Genomic DNA, 12,761 nt, shown 5'->3' with positions numbered 1-12,761 from the left:
TTCCTACATGCGTGATGCATCCTCTGCACAGAGCTTCACATCCCTTGTCGACGGCAGCCTCAACAGCAGACCCCGCATGGCAGCCTTGCAGCTTTTCGGAACTGACGCATTGCCCCGACTGCGCGCCAAATCCTTGATGCAGGACTTCACATTGCAAGCCCCATCGGTGGGATTCTCGAGGATGACGTAGGCCCTTGCATCGCCGCCTCGCTACATCTCTGAACCGATGCATCGCTTCAGCTGCACACCGCATCTTCGATGTGGATCCACGCAACACACCTGCAAGATTTAATGTACTTTGTTCAACTGGCCTAACTGGGTCCCTATAGACGGGCTTGTGCTCCATCGTGGTTGACCTGAATGTGTGACTTTGTCCCGGTCCGGCGTGACTAGATATCCACAGTTGGCGCTTCACACCTTTTGCCGCTATTTTTACTAAAAACTTTAAAATGTAATATCATCGATTCTACCAATTTGAATTTTATCAATGGGGTCTTATTTTATTTATTAAAAATTACTCTATTTTTGTTATTCTTTTGTGCGCTCCTTTTGTGGTGTCTTCTCACTGTGTTACAGTTTGAAGTGTTGCACAAGTACCTTACACATTGCCTCTGAGTTAAGCCTGACTGCTCTGTGCCAAGCTATCTGTGGTTTGAGCACTGCTTAATTTAGAGTTTGTTTGTGATTTCACCTTGAGAAGAATTGTGGTTGTTGTTTGAGAAGGATTTCACCCCTCTCAGTCAGTAACCCAATTTCTTACATTAAGTTTTTCCAATATTTTATAAAGTACAATGTACACCCTGGAATAGGTTTCTTGCGCTGTTAAAAAAAAAAGATGCTGAAAAAAATGCCAAAAGGTTTGGGGTAATAAAAGGCCATATCTAAAGTAATTTGTTAAATTTCAACAGGCATGATTCCTTCCTGGTATGTAAAGGAATTTCACTCCGTTCCTAAACACCTTGCACTTGAAAAGATTTGCCAATCCATTTCTGCAAAATACATTCTCCACACTCGTAACTTTACTACTTGTAAGTTCCTTCATGAATGAGGACCAGAGAGTGTATATTTAACACAAAAGTGTAAGGTACATGTCTCCGCCCCAGAGTAAAGGAATTGGTTTACTCTTGTGTGGTTGGGTGACGTTCCTACATAGACCACTCTGTGGTCCTCCCTAAATACCAGTTATTCCTTCCTTATCCCATCTCCTTTTGTAGTAAACCTGTCCCTTTCCCCACCTACTCCCTCCCACGTTTACTACTGAAACATATACTTATGTGTGCAGAGACTTCACAGTTGGGGTGGAGAACTCAAAGCACATAGTATATGTGAGGCAGAGGCTTAAAACTGTACGTAGTTTGTGAATTGCAATTTGTAGTACTTAATTTAGTACTACAAACCGTACTACAAAGTTAAATTTGTGAATCAGACCCAATGTATTGTTATGCTAGTGTCTGCAAAATGTTTAAGAAAACTGCCAGTACTATTGATTGACGGCTTAGTCATAGTTTTTCATAAATATATTATTGTGCTCAGTCCGCACCACTACATCTACCTAGGGTATGTATTTGCTGCTAAATTGCTTTGAGGGATAAAGGGTAGGAGTTGGGAATATGAGAAGCGGACAGTAATAGGTTAAAAAGTGAAACGGGAAAGCCCCTTCAGAAATAGAAGGCTGCAGTGGAGTGGCCGGAAAAGATGGAATAAAACATGTAGAAGCGTCGGATCTCCTTAAAATTGTAAAACAATAAATAACATTCCGCCCTTCGATGAGAAAACAGTGATTTCATAACATTAGTGCCACTTGGCAAAAGTAGTATATTTGTTGAGTGTGCAGGTCTGGCAACTGTGCTGTAGTTTCCTGTCAAGCCTCAATCACACATTTATAGTAAACGCTGATATTTTGCAGTACGGTGATGAAGTCTGGCTCGGAGCTGGTGAAAGCCGGAGTGCGTTCATTCTTCGAAAATGCTGCAGAGGACCTAGAGAAGATCTTGGAGAACCTCAAGTTGGGAAAATTCACACATTCACGAACTCAGATGAAAGGAGTGTCTCAGAACATCAATTACACCACTGTGGCCCTGCTACCCATCCTGACCTCCATGTTTGAACACATTGCTCAGCACCAGTTTGGTGTTGATCTGCTGTGTAAGTATTGGTTTGTGCACACAAAGTCAATGAAATAGCCAGGACATTAACAAAAGTGATTGTATGATTTTGATATACTATTGCAGAGTTCAAGGGTCACACCCCTATTAATAATGATGCTTGAGATCACCAAGGTGGTGTTTTTTTTAATTTTCAACCGGTATTTTACTATTAAAATTACAATGAAGATTATGTAAAGTTGTCAAGAGATGGTGGTTGATGAGAGATGTGACAGCTGTAGCTAGGAAGGGTTTGTGAATCAAAGGGGTGGTTTGGATGAAATAAGGGCTGTGGTTTGGTTGGTACCGAATTTTCTTTTGGATTTCATTACACAGGGGTATTATAAAGAATAAAGTCTCCCAACAGGTTCATCAAGAGGCTGCCAATGGGCTTGTACTCTTGTGCTCTTTATTGTTACAGCAATCCCTTTTTGCGGTTGAGAATACATTAGTTTTCATATTACTTGTTACTGTTATATAATCGTCATGAAGTCCACAGTAAACAATCAACTGTACAATCAAGTAGCATCATAAAACACAGCAGACCATATAATTTAAAGAGCACACAACAATTAGTTGTGTAATCCAGTGACATCACAAAACAATGCACAACATATTTCAGGGCACTTTAAAAGAGGGCTACTTACTTCCTTGCAGGGTAGATGAAGGTGTGAATGTGCCTGTCGTTCTTGAATTTCAATGTAAAGGTACAATTAGATATACAGATATAGAAAAATGTCTGTCGGTAGCCTCGACCAGAGGTTGGAGATGCTTTGGGAGATGTGAGTTAGCATCGTGAGATGCAGTGTTCTAAGATGCAGTGTTGTTATATATGGTGTTGAAACATTTAGCAATGTAATATGTACCAAGAGGAGATGCAGCACTTAGAGATTTATTGTTGGGAGGTTTAGTTCTCCAGTTTGAATATTTGAGATATTCACCTGCTTGAATCATTCCTCGTCAGGCTGGGAATCCCTGGTAACTTTAATTATCAGTAAACAGTGTTAAAAATGGCCACAGAACAACAGTGTTGTTTAGTAGCACATCCACCTCATTTGCAAGAATCCAAACTACAGCTAATGAGGTGGAAGTGCTCAGCTCTCTTACTCCCCCTGGAGCCCGTAATAACTCAGATTTCTACTGTATGTCGTTTGTGAGGGAGCTCTGAAGAAGAGCTCTGCTCTAACCTCTGACCTGTTAATTTCCTGGTCTGCCCTGGGATTGACCGAGCCCTATCTTCGTCTTTCAGAGTACTGTATGTTTTTTTTGGGTAATTTTCTGGGAAAGCCCCGGAAAAGACTTCTCCTCTGTCACCAACTTTCATCATGACTGACAGAGAGAGCGAGAAGATCTCTTTTCAAGCACTGCTCTGTCAGTAGACAGAAAAGATTTATATTCATGATCCACACATAAGCAATATTTTGATTGCCTCTATCCAGTTTACAAGGCTTCACTGTGACATTTTTCAGACTCTTCCTTGTAAGACTGAAGGATAGGAGAGGAGGTTGTCACCGTATGCACCTGTGGAAAAAGAAGTACGCTCCTACTAAGCGGGGGTGGGGGTTCCATAGTTCCAGGACGATGGAGGAGGTTATGTGAGACCAATGTGTCCCAACCGCCTAATATGGCCCCTCACAATGATCCGGACCCTTCGCCTTTCCTAAGGAACATTATCCAACCTCAATTGAGGAGGAAGAGTAGGCCGGTATTCCAGAAGAGACAAGCCGGTCAACTTAATTAGGTCATCCCCTATTAGAGGGAGACCCGAACCCCCAGACAGGGGTATACCACACTCACTTCTGGTCCTGACGAAGTGCCGCACGACTTCTGGGCATACAGGGCACGAAACATGTTGACCACACCCCATTAGATTCTATCCTGGTACTTGATGATCATATGATAGCACCACTGCTTTTAGCTAGTACTGGTATCTACTCCCTATAAAATGTTGTCCTCTGGATACCAGAGCCTATTTTAATCACTACTCACACCCTTCACTGGTTACACTGTTAGGTAGGCCCCTCACTTGCATTCATCTACACCGCATCCTCAGATCAAAAAGATCTCCGACAAAGAGCCCCCAGGCCTGTCAGGCATTGCAGCGCTGGCCTGACGAACGATGAGGCATGACACCCTAACGGGTGTGTGAGGGCTCCAAGATCTGACTTACAGGTCTCTCTACAACAGGACAATTAGCCACAATGGTCCACCTTTAGAGACTCCCTCTGTCTAAGGAGGAACTAACCTATCTTGAGTTCCATAGAAAGTGCTCCACCAAGCACTTTTACGACAACAGTGCCAACAAGGAAACTTCCAGATTTGGACTTGCACCCTACAGTGCCTACAGCCACCTTCTCACAGGAATTAACAGGTGTTTCTTCACGAAAAAACTTCAGGAGGATGTACACTATCATGCTAAAAAAAAAAGGGTGTGATGATCCGGCTCCATGAACGTCCTGAATAAAGTGCCAAACCTCACCAGTGGCTTTTCTATCTTCACTGTTGGCGAAGAGAAATAAGCCGCTGTCATCAATGACATCATCAACAACTATGTTGACAACAACTCTGTTATCTATAGGACACCTATTGACAACCATAAGGAGGTCCTCATCGATGATGACTCCACAGATGACCAGACGTTTGTCAACAATGACATCCCCCTCAACAATGAGACCGTCCTCGATGATGACTCTGGGCGACTGTCCCAAAGATTCCTATCATTCTACCGTCGATGATGATGACACTTTGGACAATGGCCCATTACACTTCGTTGATGACAGATCCAGCAATAATACCTAAAACATCAACATCGTTGACGACCTCCTCAGTGACATTGTTGATGACCGCTGATACAGCAGTAGCCACCGTTTCATCCTTGGAGGTGGCTGCATGCCTGCCTAAGCAGATTCTAGATTCTGAGCTGGAGATAGATCACAGCAATGCAGACACTTCGAGACGAACTGCAGTCCAACACAGCTGGATGTGTGTTATGTCCCCGGGGTTTGAGGAAGAGCCCTTAAATGAGGAGGTAGCCTACCAGGAATATGAATATCAGCCACACTTTGAAGCAAACAACTGTTTTGAAATCCTATATACCTCATCACTACTATACAGAACCAGCAATCACGCAGTCGCTATTTAAGTTCTTGTCCACTCTGCAGCATAAATTTGACATTTTCTAAAGACTGTTCCTGCAACAACGTGTGGGACAGGCTACACTTGCGCTGCCTCTTCCTCCACCACCACCACCACTTGTAACACCTCCACCTCCTTCACTTCATATGGACACACCTCCCAGAGCTGTCACACCACCATTTGTCCCACCAATCACTAAGGATATTGAAGATGGGGACTCATCACAGTACGAGTACTCAGATTTAGATTAAGAAGGTGAATTCTTGGTAGGAGGCGACAAAGGAAATGACAAATGGGAAGATGATATCATACACATGGAATATTCAACTAGATTCCCCTTGAGACAACATAGCCTATTTTCCACACGGGGTCCTTCTAATTCCTGAGGTTTGGCAGCAGTCTGAACAACACGTCTAGTTGATGAGTGGACCTGAATCCTTGGCATTTGTGCTACTACAGGATAGTTCCCTCTGCCAGACACGCATGACCCCTGAAACAAGATTGAATAGGGTATCTCTAAAATTAGAGGGACCCAGATTCAGATGAGAGCCTGACACCTAATTGATATGTATGGAATGCATTTAGAGAAAGGCAGGGACACGTAGATGCAGCCCTGAAGAAGGCCCCAACCCACATGAGCTCAGTACGAGGGCCAAAACATGTTGGCACAAATCAAGGGTGATTGAGATACTATTTTTTTTTTTTTATCCTCTTTCGCCATTGATCTCACTTCAAATTGCGCTCGAGGTGTCTGTACTACTCTCAGAAACTGAGGAGCGTAGGCTGTTAAAAGTGAAACCCCCGCCTACTAGTATCAGGAACACCATAGAGTTCAACAAGAAAACCGCTGAGATCTCTTCTCCCAAGCTCTTTGAGCAAGATGACATTCGCCGAAAAAACCACCACAATACCTGGTAGTACACGGCTTAGCCCGAAGAGTTAAATGGCATAATCATTGGATTCTAGGGAAGAAAAAAAAAAGATACTATTGCTCAATTAGAACCCTGGACTTGTTTTTAAGCATGCCTATGGTACCCTATTAATAAAGAGTGATTCTGGCTGGGTATACCTCGAGGCATTTTTAAGTTTCCTTCTTCAACTGGATCCCTAATTTATCCAGAGAGATATCTTATATAAGAACTCCCATTCGTGGTTAAGTCCGCCCTGTTGATACTATCCTACCAGGGTTTGGATAGGCGCCAATGATGAAGCAAGCTACTATTGAGTGGGTGACGCATCTATTCCAAAATCTTTGGATTTCCCAGTAGGCCTTCCAAGCGGGTTCCTTCTTTTTCGCCTGGTTGCCCTTTTGTGTATGGATATTGATTTGGGAGACTGCAACTAGGTAGGCCCTCTCTTGCTATGCGATCTGTCCAACAAAACTGGACAAACAATAGAAGCAACTGGACAATCAATGGGATAACACTGTTCATGTCACAAGAAGATTGAAGCAGGCACTGCAATGTTGATGTTTTCATGCATATCTCAAAGGAGGCCTTTCATTTCATCCTTCAGCAAACAGAATGGTGCCAATGATGGATGCTTCCATGGATGGCTGGGAGGGTCACATGCAGGAGCTCTCGACCGGGGCTTCTAGTCGGATACAGAAAATAGGATCTATATTAATATTTTGGAGCTTTGTACCATAATACTTGGCCTACAATAGTTCCTCCTGAAATTGGCAGACCAGGTGGGTTACAGCGGGATAGCAAACATGACATTGATATTTTGCATCTCCAAGCAAGGAGGAGCGAGATGCCAGCCTCTATTTGCAACATCACCCTGGAACATTTACCAGCTAGCCAGAACCATCGGTGGGAACTCCACCAGGATCAAGTGGCTGATATCTTCTACATATGGCATCACCCCACTCTGGACTCCAGAACCTGGAGCAGTTAGAAATGCTGGAACTATGCCAACATGTTTTGACAACCAGGAACCAAGGGCAATGCCTTTTGGCCCTAATGATCCAGTGCCTTTACTTATGTCATTCCTCCTTTTCTCCTGATCACAAGGGTACTGAGAAAGGTTAAGGTGGATCACCGTACCATTAATCTTATTGCCTCAGTGTGGCCGAAGGCAGTACTGGTACATCGAGTTTTTGATGCACCCCATGGTCCTCCCCAAACACAACCAAAAGATACTGCATTGCAGGCACGAGCATGTGGAGATGTATGTTGAAATCTTTAATCTTTGGATGGGACAGTGAAGAGTGGAATGGGTTTTGGGTATATAGGATTGAGAGATGTAGATATGGAATGGGAGTCATGAGATAAGTAGAAATTAAAAATTTGATTTTGGAATTCATAGATCTAGAAGCAGGAGATGTGGTGTTCAAAGATGAAGCCTTGGCAGATGAAATATGTAGGGCAGTAAGATGTGGCATTGAGCTAAGCATCACTGAGAGGCATGGCATTGGGAGATGCAGCTATGGTAGATAAAGCAATGGAAGATGATGTGTGAGGAAATTATGGACTTGTAGAGCTTGTCTTTGAAATGTATCATTTGGGAATTTTATCACAGAAATAATTTTCTTCTGAACCTAGAGTACATTGAGCAGCTGTGCATATGTTTCGATATAAAACATTAAGTAAAACTTATTTTGTTTTTTGTAGTGGACGACGTGCAGGTGTCATGCTACCGGATCCTGTGCAGTCTTTACTCCCTGGGTACTGGAAAGAACATCTATGTGGAAAGGTATGGGTGGTAAGATAATGATGGCAAAGCTCATTAGCAGAGTGTAGTGGCATTGTATGAGCCAGATGAGCTGCTTGAAGTTATGCAAGCAGTGAGGTTTAGAGGGGAATGTCCCTTTGCTGGAGAGTATAGTGCTAGACAACCGTTATTCACACTTGATTTGTATAAAGTTATGCAAACACAGATATTTCTGATAACTGGATGAAAACAGGGTTTAATTCGCAAAAAAGGGTTCTTGCTTGAGTAAGAGCATCAGTGCAAATTGGCCAGTTATGTAGAATGAGCTCAAACAAGTTTTTGTATTGACCAGGATATTTTTCCCAGAGATTTGTTCTAGTAAAAAAAGTACACATTTCTTAGATTTCCAGCTCACAATGAGAAAAACAGTCAGTATTATTGCACTGTGTGGTATTCTGATCTGCGGGAATAGGGAAGTAAAACTGCAATGGGTGAAAAACCATAATATGCGACATCTTTATTTCCCCAGGTGATTTAATGTACCCAAATAGTGCTGCTCTTAGACTGAGGGTCTAAGTCGAAACTTAAGAAGAGGTGCCGCGCAGTGCCCTGAGCGGCTGACTCCAGAGCGCGGGGATCACGGTTCAATCCCCGAAGGCAGCTCAGCTCAGCATTATGTGACTCTGGGCAATAGCTCACTTAATATCCCCGACAGCCCCCAGCGCCTTGAAACCTTAAGGGGCGATATGTTTGTGCTTTATTAGTATGGATTATTATTATCATTAAACTAACACATGACTGCTTTCAGAAAAGGCTCTGTGATTCGGGCCATCACTGCTTCAACAAGTACGTTTGTTGAGACCTCTGTTAATTTTCAAAAGAAGAAAAGACGTAGGGGCCTATAAATAAACTACAGTTTGTAGTATATATTGTAGTTCTACAGTTGTACTACTATAGAACATACAGCAAAAAGCTATTCACAAACGTACATGTGGAGGTTTCCCCTCAGCCTGTCCTATCTCACTGTGAGGAGATTTTCACCCTGACAGCGGAAGATCCGCACAAACAAGTATATGTTTTACTATTAAATGTGGAAGAAACAGGGCAAAGTGCCTGGAAAATGAGGAATATTTATTACTAAAGGGGAGGGGTATAGGGATGAGTAAGGAGGGGGTTTGAGAGGGTTGTACACTCACCCACAAAACAGTAAGCCCATTGCTATTCACAAATTGCCCTTCCAAAGTTACTACATCCAAAAAAGGATCCAAAAACGGCGGTAAATTACTCCAGCTCAGAGCAAAAGTAAGTCCAGCAGCACAGATGGCTGACCACTGGCACTGCAATACCGGCCTATGGAAATGAATGGAGGTAGAGACTTACAATAAAACCCAAAAGGAAATAATTTTTAATTGTTTAAATTGTTTAAAATAGTTAAACATAAAAGAAATATAATTGAATGTGAATATATATGTATATATGTGTGTGTGTGTGTGTATATATATATAAATATACTTATATTTATTATTTAATTATAAAATAACAGCCTTTTTGAATTAAAAAAATGGACTATATTTTAATTTTATATAATTAAATCACTTTAATTAATTCTGTACATTACTTTTAATATTTATTAATGCATAATATTGTTTTATTCCTTTTCTTTGGGGTGGAATTTATTTTTTAATTTAACCGTGAGAAAAATGATTTTCCTCCCCTTGTGAATTTTCCTGTGCGCCAGACTGGATCCTAAAACTTTAAAGCAGTTTCCTTTATTTGTATTTTTTTTTTTTAAACCACAGTATCAAAAGACTATACAAATAGAAAAGAAAACATGATAACATGACAAAATAAGGTACATTTGTTCACAAGCCATTACACCAAGTAAAAAAGATAAACACAGAAGAGATACTACTCCCCAATGTGATCGATCATGGCTTTCCAAATGGTAAGACCAAACTTCTAAATTTAAGATATTATAAAACTTAGCACGTCACATTTCGAAAGGAGGTGCCTCTGCCTGCAGCCAAGAAGCAGCTATACAAAGTCGTGCTACTGCTGTCGCAATAAAAATTAAATAACGAAATTTAAACAAGGGTTGATCATCACTTAGTTCCTCCCCTGTCCCTAATAGCATCATACTAGCTGAAATTCGGACCGGGTTTTCAGTAACTAATGACAAAAATCTTTCAATATGACCCAAAAACTGACATAACTTAGGACATAAAAAAAATATATGCAAAATATCAGCATTGTCTGTCCTGCAGCGAAAACATTTCCCATCATTTAAACTATTCCCAGCACCACCCCATTTCATCATTACGGCTGGAGTGCGGTAGAGATTGAAAACCGTTTTATAATGCTGCGCCCTCAGTGACGCAGCAAGACAAACTCTCCGAGCAATGTTAATCGAACTTTCAACAGAAACCATATTGACTCCCAAAGCATCTCTCCACCTAAGATTAACTTTATCAAGGTCATCAGCCCTGCTTGCTAGCAGTATTTGATACAAGGACCCTATCCTTTCCTTACGGCTCATAGCATCGACTATTCTATAAGGGGTTGAAGCTGGGGCATGCTTACTTAGAAAATCACGGATCTGTAGGAACTTAAAGTACTGTGTAGTCGGTATTTTATATTTATCCCTTAGATTAGAAAAGGGAACACACACCCCAACTGATGAAAAAAAATCCCCCAGTCGTATGCTACCTTTCAATCTCCATTCCAAGACAATGTGATCCCAAAATATAGAGGGCAATATTAGATCCGCCGACATTGGTGTATAAAAATACACCTTAGGGATATGAAAAATTCTTCTGAGGATGTTCCATACCCCATAAGCAGCCCCCAGAACTTTAAAACGAGTCCTTTTATAATAGCTACCATCGAGCCTACTGAACAGAGAATTATATGTTTCAGGGCCAAGAACCCTCTGATAAATGGAAGGTGCCTCCGCCGGGTTGCTAATTTCTTCCCCAGACAATAAAATACGCATATTGGCCAACAGACAGGCTATATGATAGAAAAAGAAGTCTGGTACTGCCCAACCACCCCTGTCCAAAGGAAGAGTCATAAAACGAGCTGCTCTCCAAGGTTTCCCTGGAGCCCAGAGATACCTAGCGCAGAGTGATTGAAGGTGTTGAATCTGAGGATTAGGTATCCCTAGGGGCACTGCACTAAAAAAATACGTCACCCTGGGCAAAACCACCATTTTCAAAAGATTAGATCTACCGACTAGGGAGAGGTGCAAGCCCTCCCAACTCTCCAATGCTGCTTTAGTCTTGCCCAAAATAAGGTCCCAGTTGACCTGGACTAATTCCTTTAGGCAAGGTCTAATTTTGATGCCCAAATAGGTAGCTTCCTCGACTACTCTATCATCACTGACCCGAGTGCGGTCTGTGCAGATAATTTGGGTTTTAGTTGTATTTACCTTGTAGCCTGACGCGAACAGGAGCAAGGAGCACAGGCACCCCTGTCGCGTACCTCTGGATATCGAGATATCCTTAGAGCTGCACCCCACTGTACAAATCTTGGCTGTAGGAGACCGATACAGAACCTTCAGGGCCCGGATAAACCCTTGACCAAATCCCATGCGTTGTAAAACCCCCCATAGAAAGTTCCAGGCCACACGATGAAACGCCTTCTCGGCATCGAGCAGGACAAGTCCCAGAGTCCTAGACTCGTCCTGCGCGATGTCGAGAAGGGTCACAACTCGGTTGATGTGATTAACTGTCCCCCGCCCTGGAATGAAGCCATGTTGACGTATCGAAACCAGGGGAGACACGATCTTCGCCAGCCTGCTAGCAACCATCTTCGCATAGAGCTTGCCATCGCAGTTAACCAGCGAAATTGGGCGGTATGACCCGGGAAGTCCAGCGGGCTTGTCCTTCTTCATAAAAATGATTATATTAGCCTCCTGCCAGTTTCGAGGGGCGACCCCCAAACGAGCTGCCTGAAACGTGACCAGCATGTCTTCCTTAAGGTCTTGAAAAAAAACTTTATACACTTCCATAGGAAGTTTATCAGGACCAGCGGCCTTACCACCTGCCTTGGTGCTCAGGGCTTCTTCCAACTCCTCACTAGTAAAAGGTCTATCTAAGATCTCAGTATCCTCACAGCCCAGCTGTTCCCATGGCAGGGGGAGAGTCCTAAATCCAGGGGAAGATCAACAGGCCCTTGCTTTGTATACAGATCCGAATAGAAGGCATGAAAAACCTTCAGAATCTCTTGCGGGTCATGCACCGTTACGCCCCCAGAATGTCTACCTCTGGTGCCGCAGCACCTAACACAACACATTGTCATCCATTATTGTGCAAAAGTAACTGAAAGGCATTTCAAGACCATAGGCAAACTCGCATCGCCGAACTCCAGAAGAAGTTGTGAAAGCGGTCCCGGTCCTGGTCAAGGTCAAGAGCAGGAACACAGTCTTACCCTAGGGGTGAATCTCGCGACCGCTCCATATTGGGATGCAGGAATTCAGGTAAGTCACTTAATTTGCACAAGAAGTCCAAACATGGGTCGCTGAAGTCCTGCTGCTCCACAGTTTGGAGTCGCTTGACACACCGGGTACCTTTCAACTTCGGATCCATGCAGTAACATCCCGAAGTGCTTCCACTTGACCCCCTGTCTCAGCGAGCAGCCACAGCAGATGAAATGCAACACCAGAAAGAGGCCATAGCCATCATGTTTGGTACTCCTGTGGTGTTGCAGGAGGTCGCCGGGACTCTTGGCTCATCCCCGAGTCCCCCTCGGTCCTCTGGGCAGGCGGCTGTCTTCCTGGAGGCCGAGCCGACGCCTTTCTGGCACCGATGGCTTTCCTCCCCGGCCCTG

General features: G+C 43.2%; 1 protein-coding gene across 4 annotated transcripts in view; it reads left to right on the top strand.

Moving 5' to 3' along the window:
* Nucleotides 1-12,761, top strand: part of RYR3 (ryanodine receptor 3) — a 2,047,168-nt gene that overhangs the window by 1,388,302 nt on the left and 646,105 nt on the right. For all 4 annotated transcript variants that reach the window (XM_085627314.1, XM_085627313.1, XM_085627312.1 and 1 more), the window contains 2 exons: nucleotides 1,907-2,145; nucleotides 7,895-7,976. In XM_085627314.1, coding sequence (XP_085483440.1) covers nucleotides 1,907-2,145; nucleotides 7,895-7,976 — 321 coding nt within the window. The remainder of the gene's footprint in view (nucleotides 1-1,906; nucleotides 2,146-7,894; nucleotides 7,977-12,761) is intronic.

Source organism: Triturus cristatus, chromosome 9, assembly GCF_964204655.1.
Source record: "Triturus cristatus chromosome 9, aTriCri1.1, whole genome shotgun sequence".
Classification (NCBI taxonomy): domain Eukaryota; kingdom Metazoa; phylum Chordata; class Amphibia; order Caudata; family Salamandridae; genus Triturus; species Triturus cristatus.
Note: the sequence above shows the minus strand (reverse complement) of the source record. Positions and strands in the feature narration are given on the sequence as shown.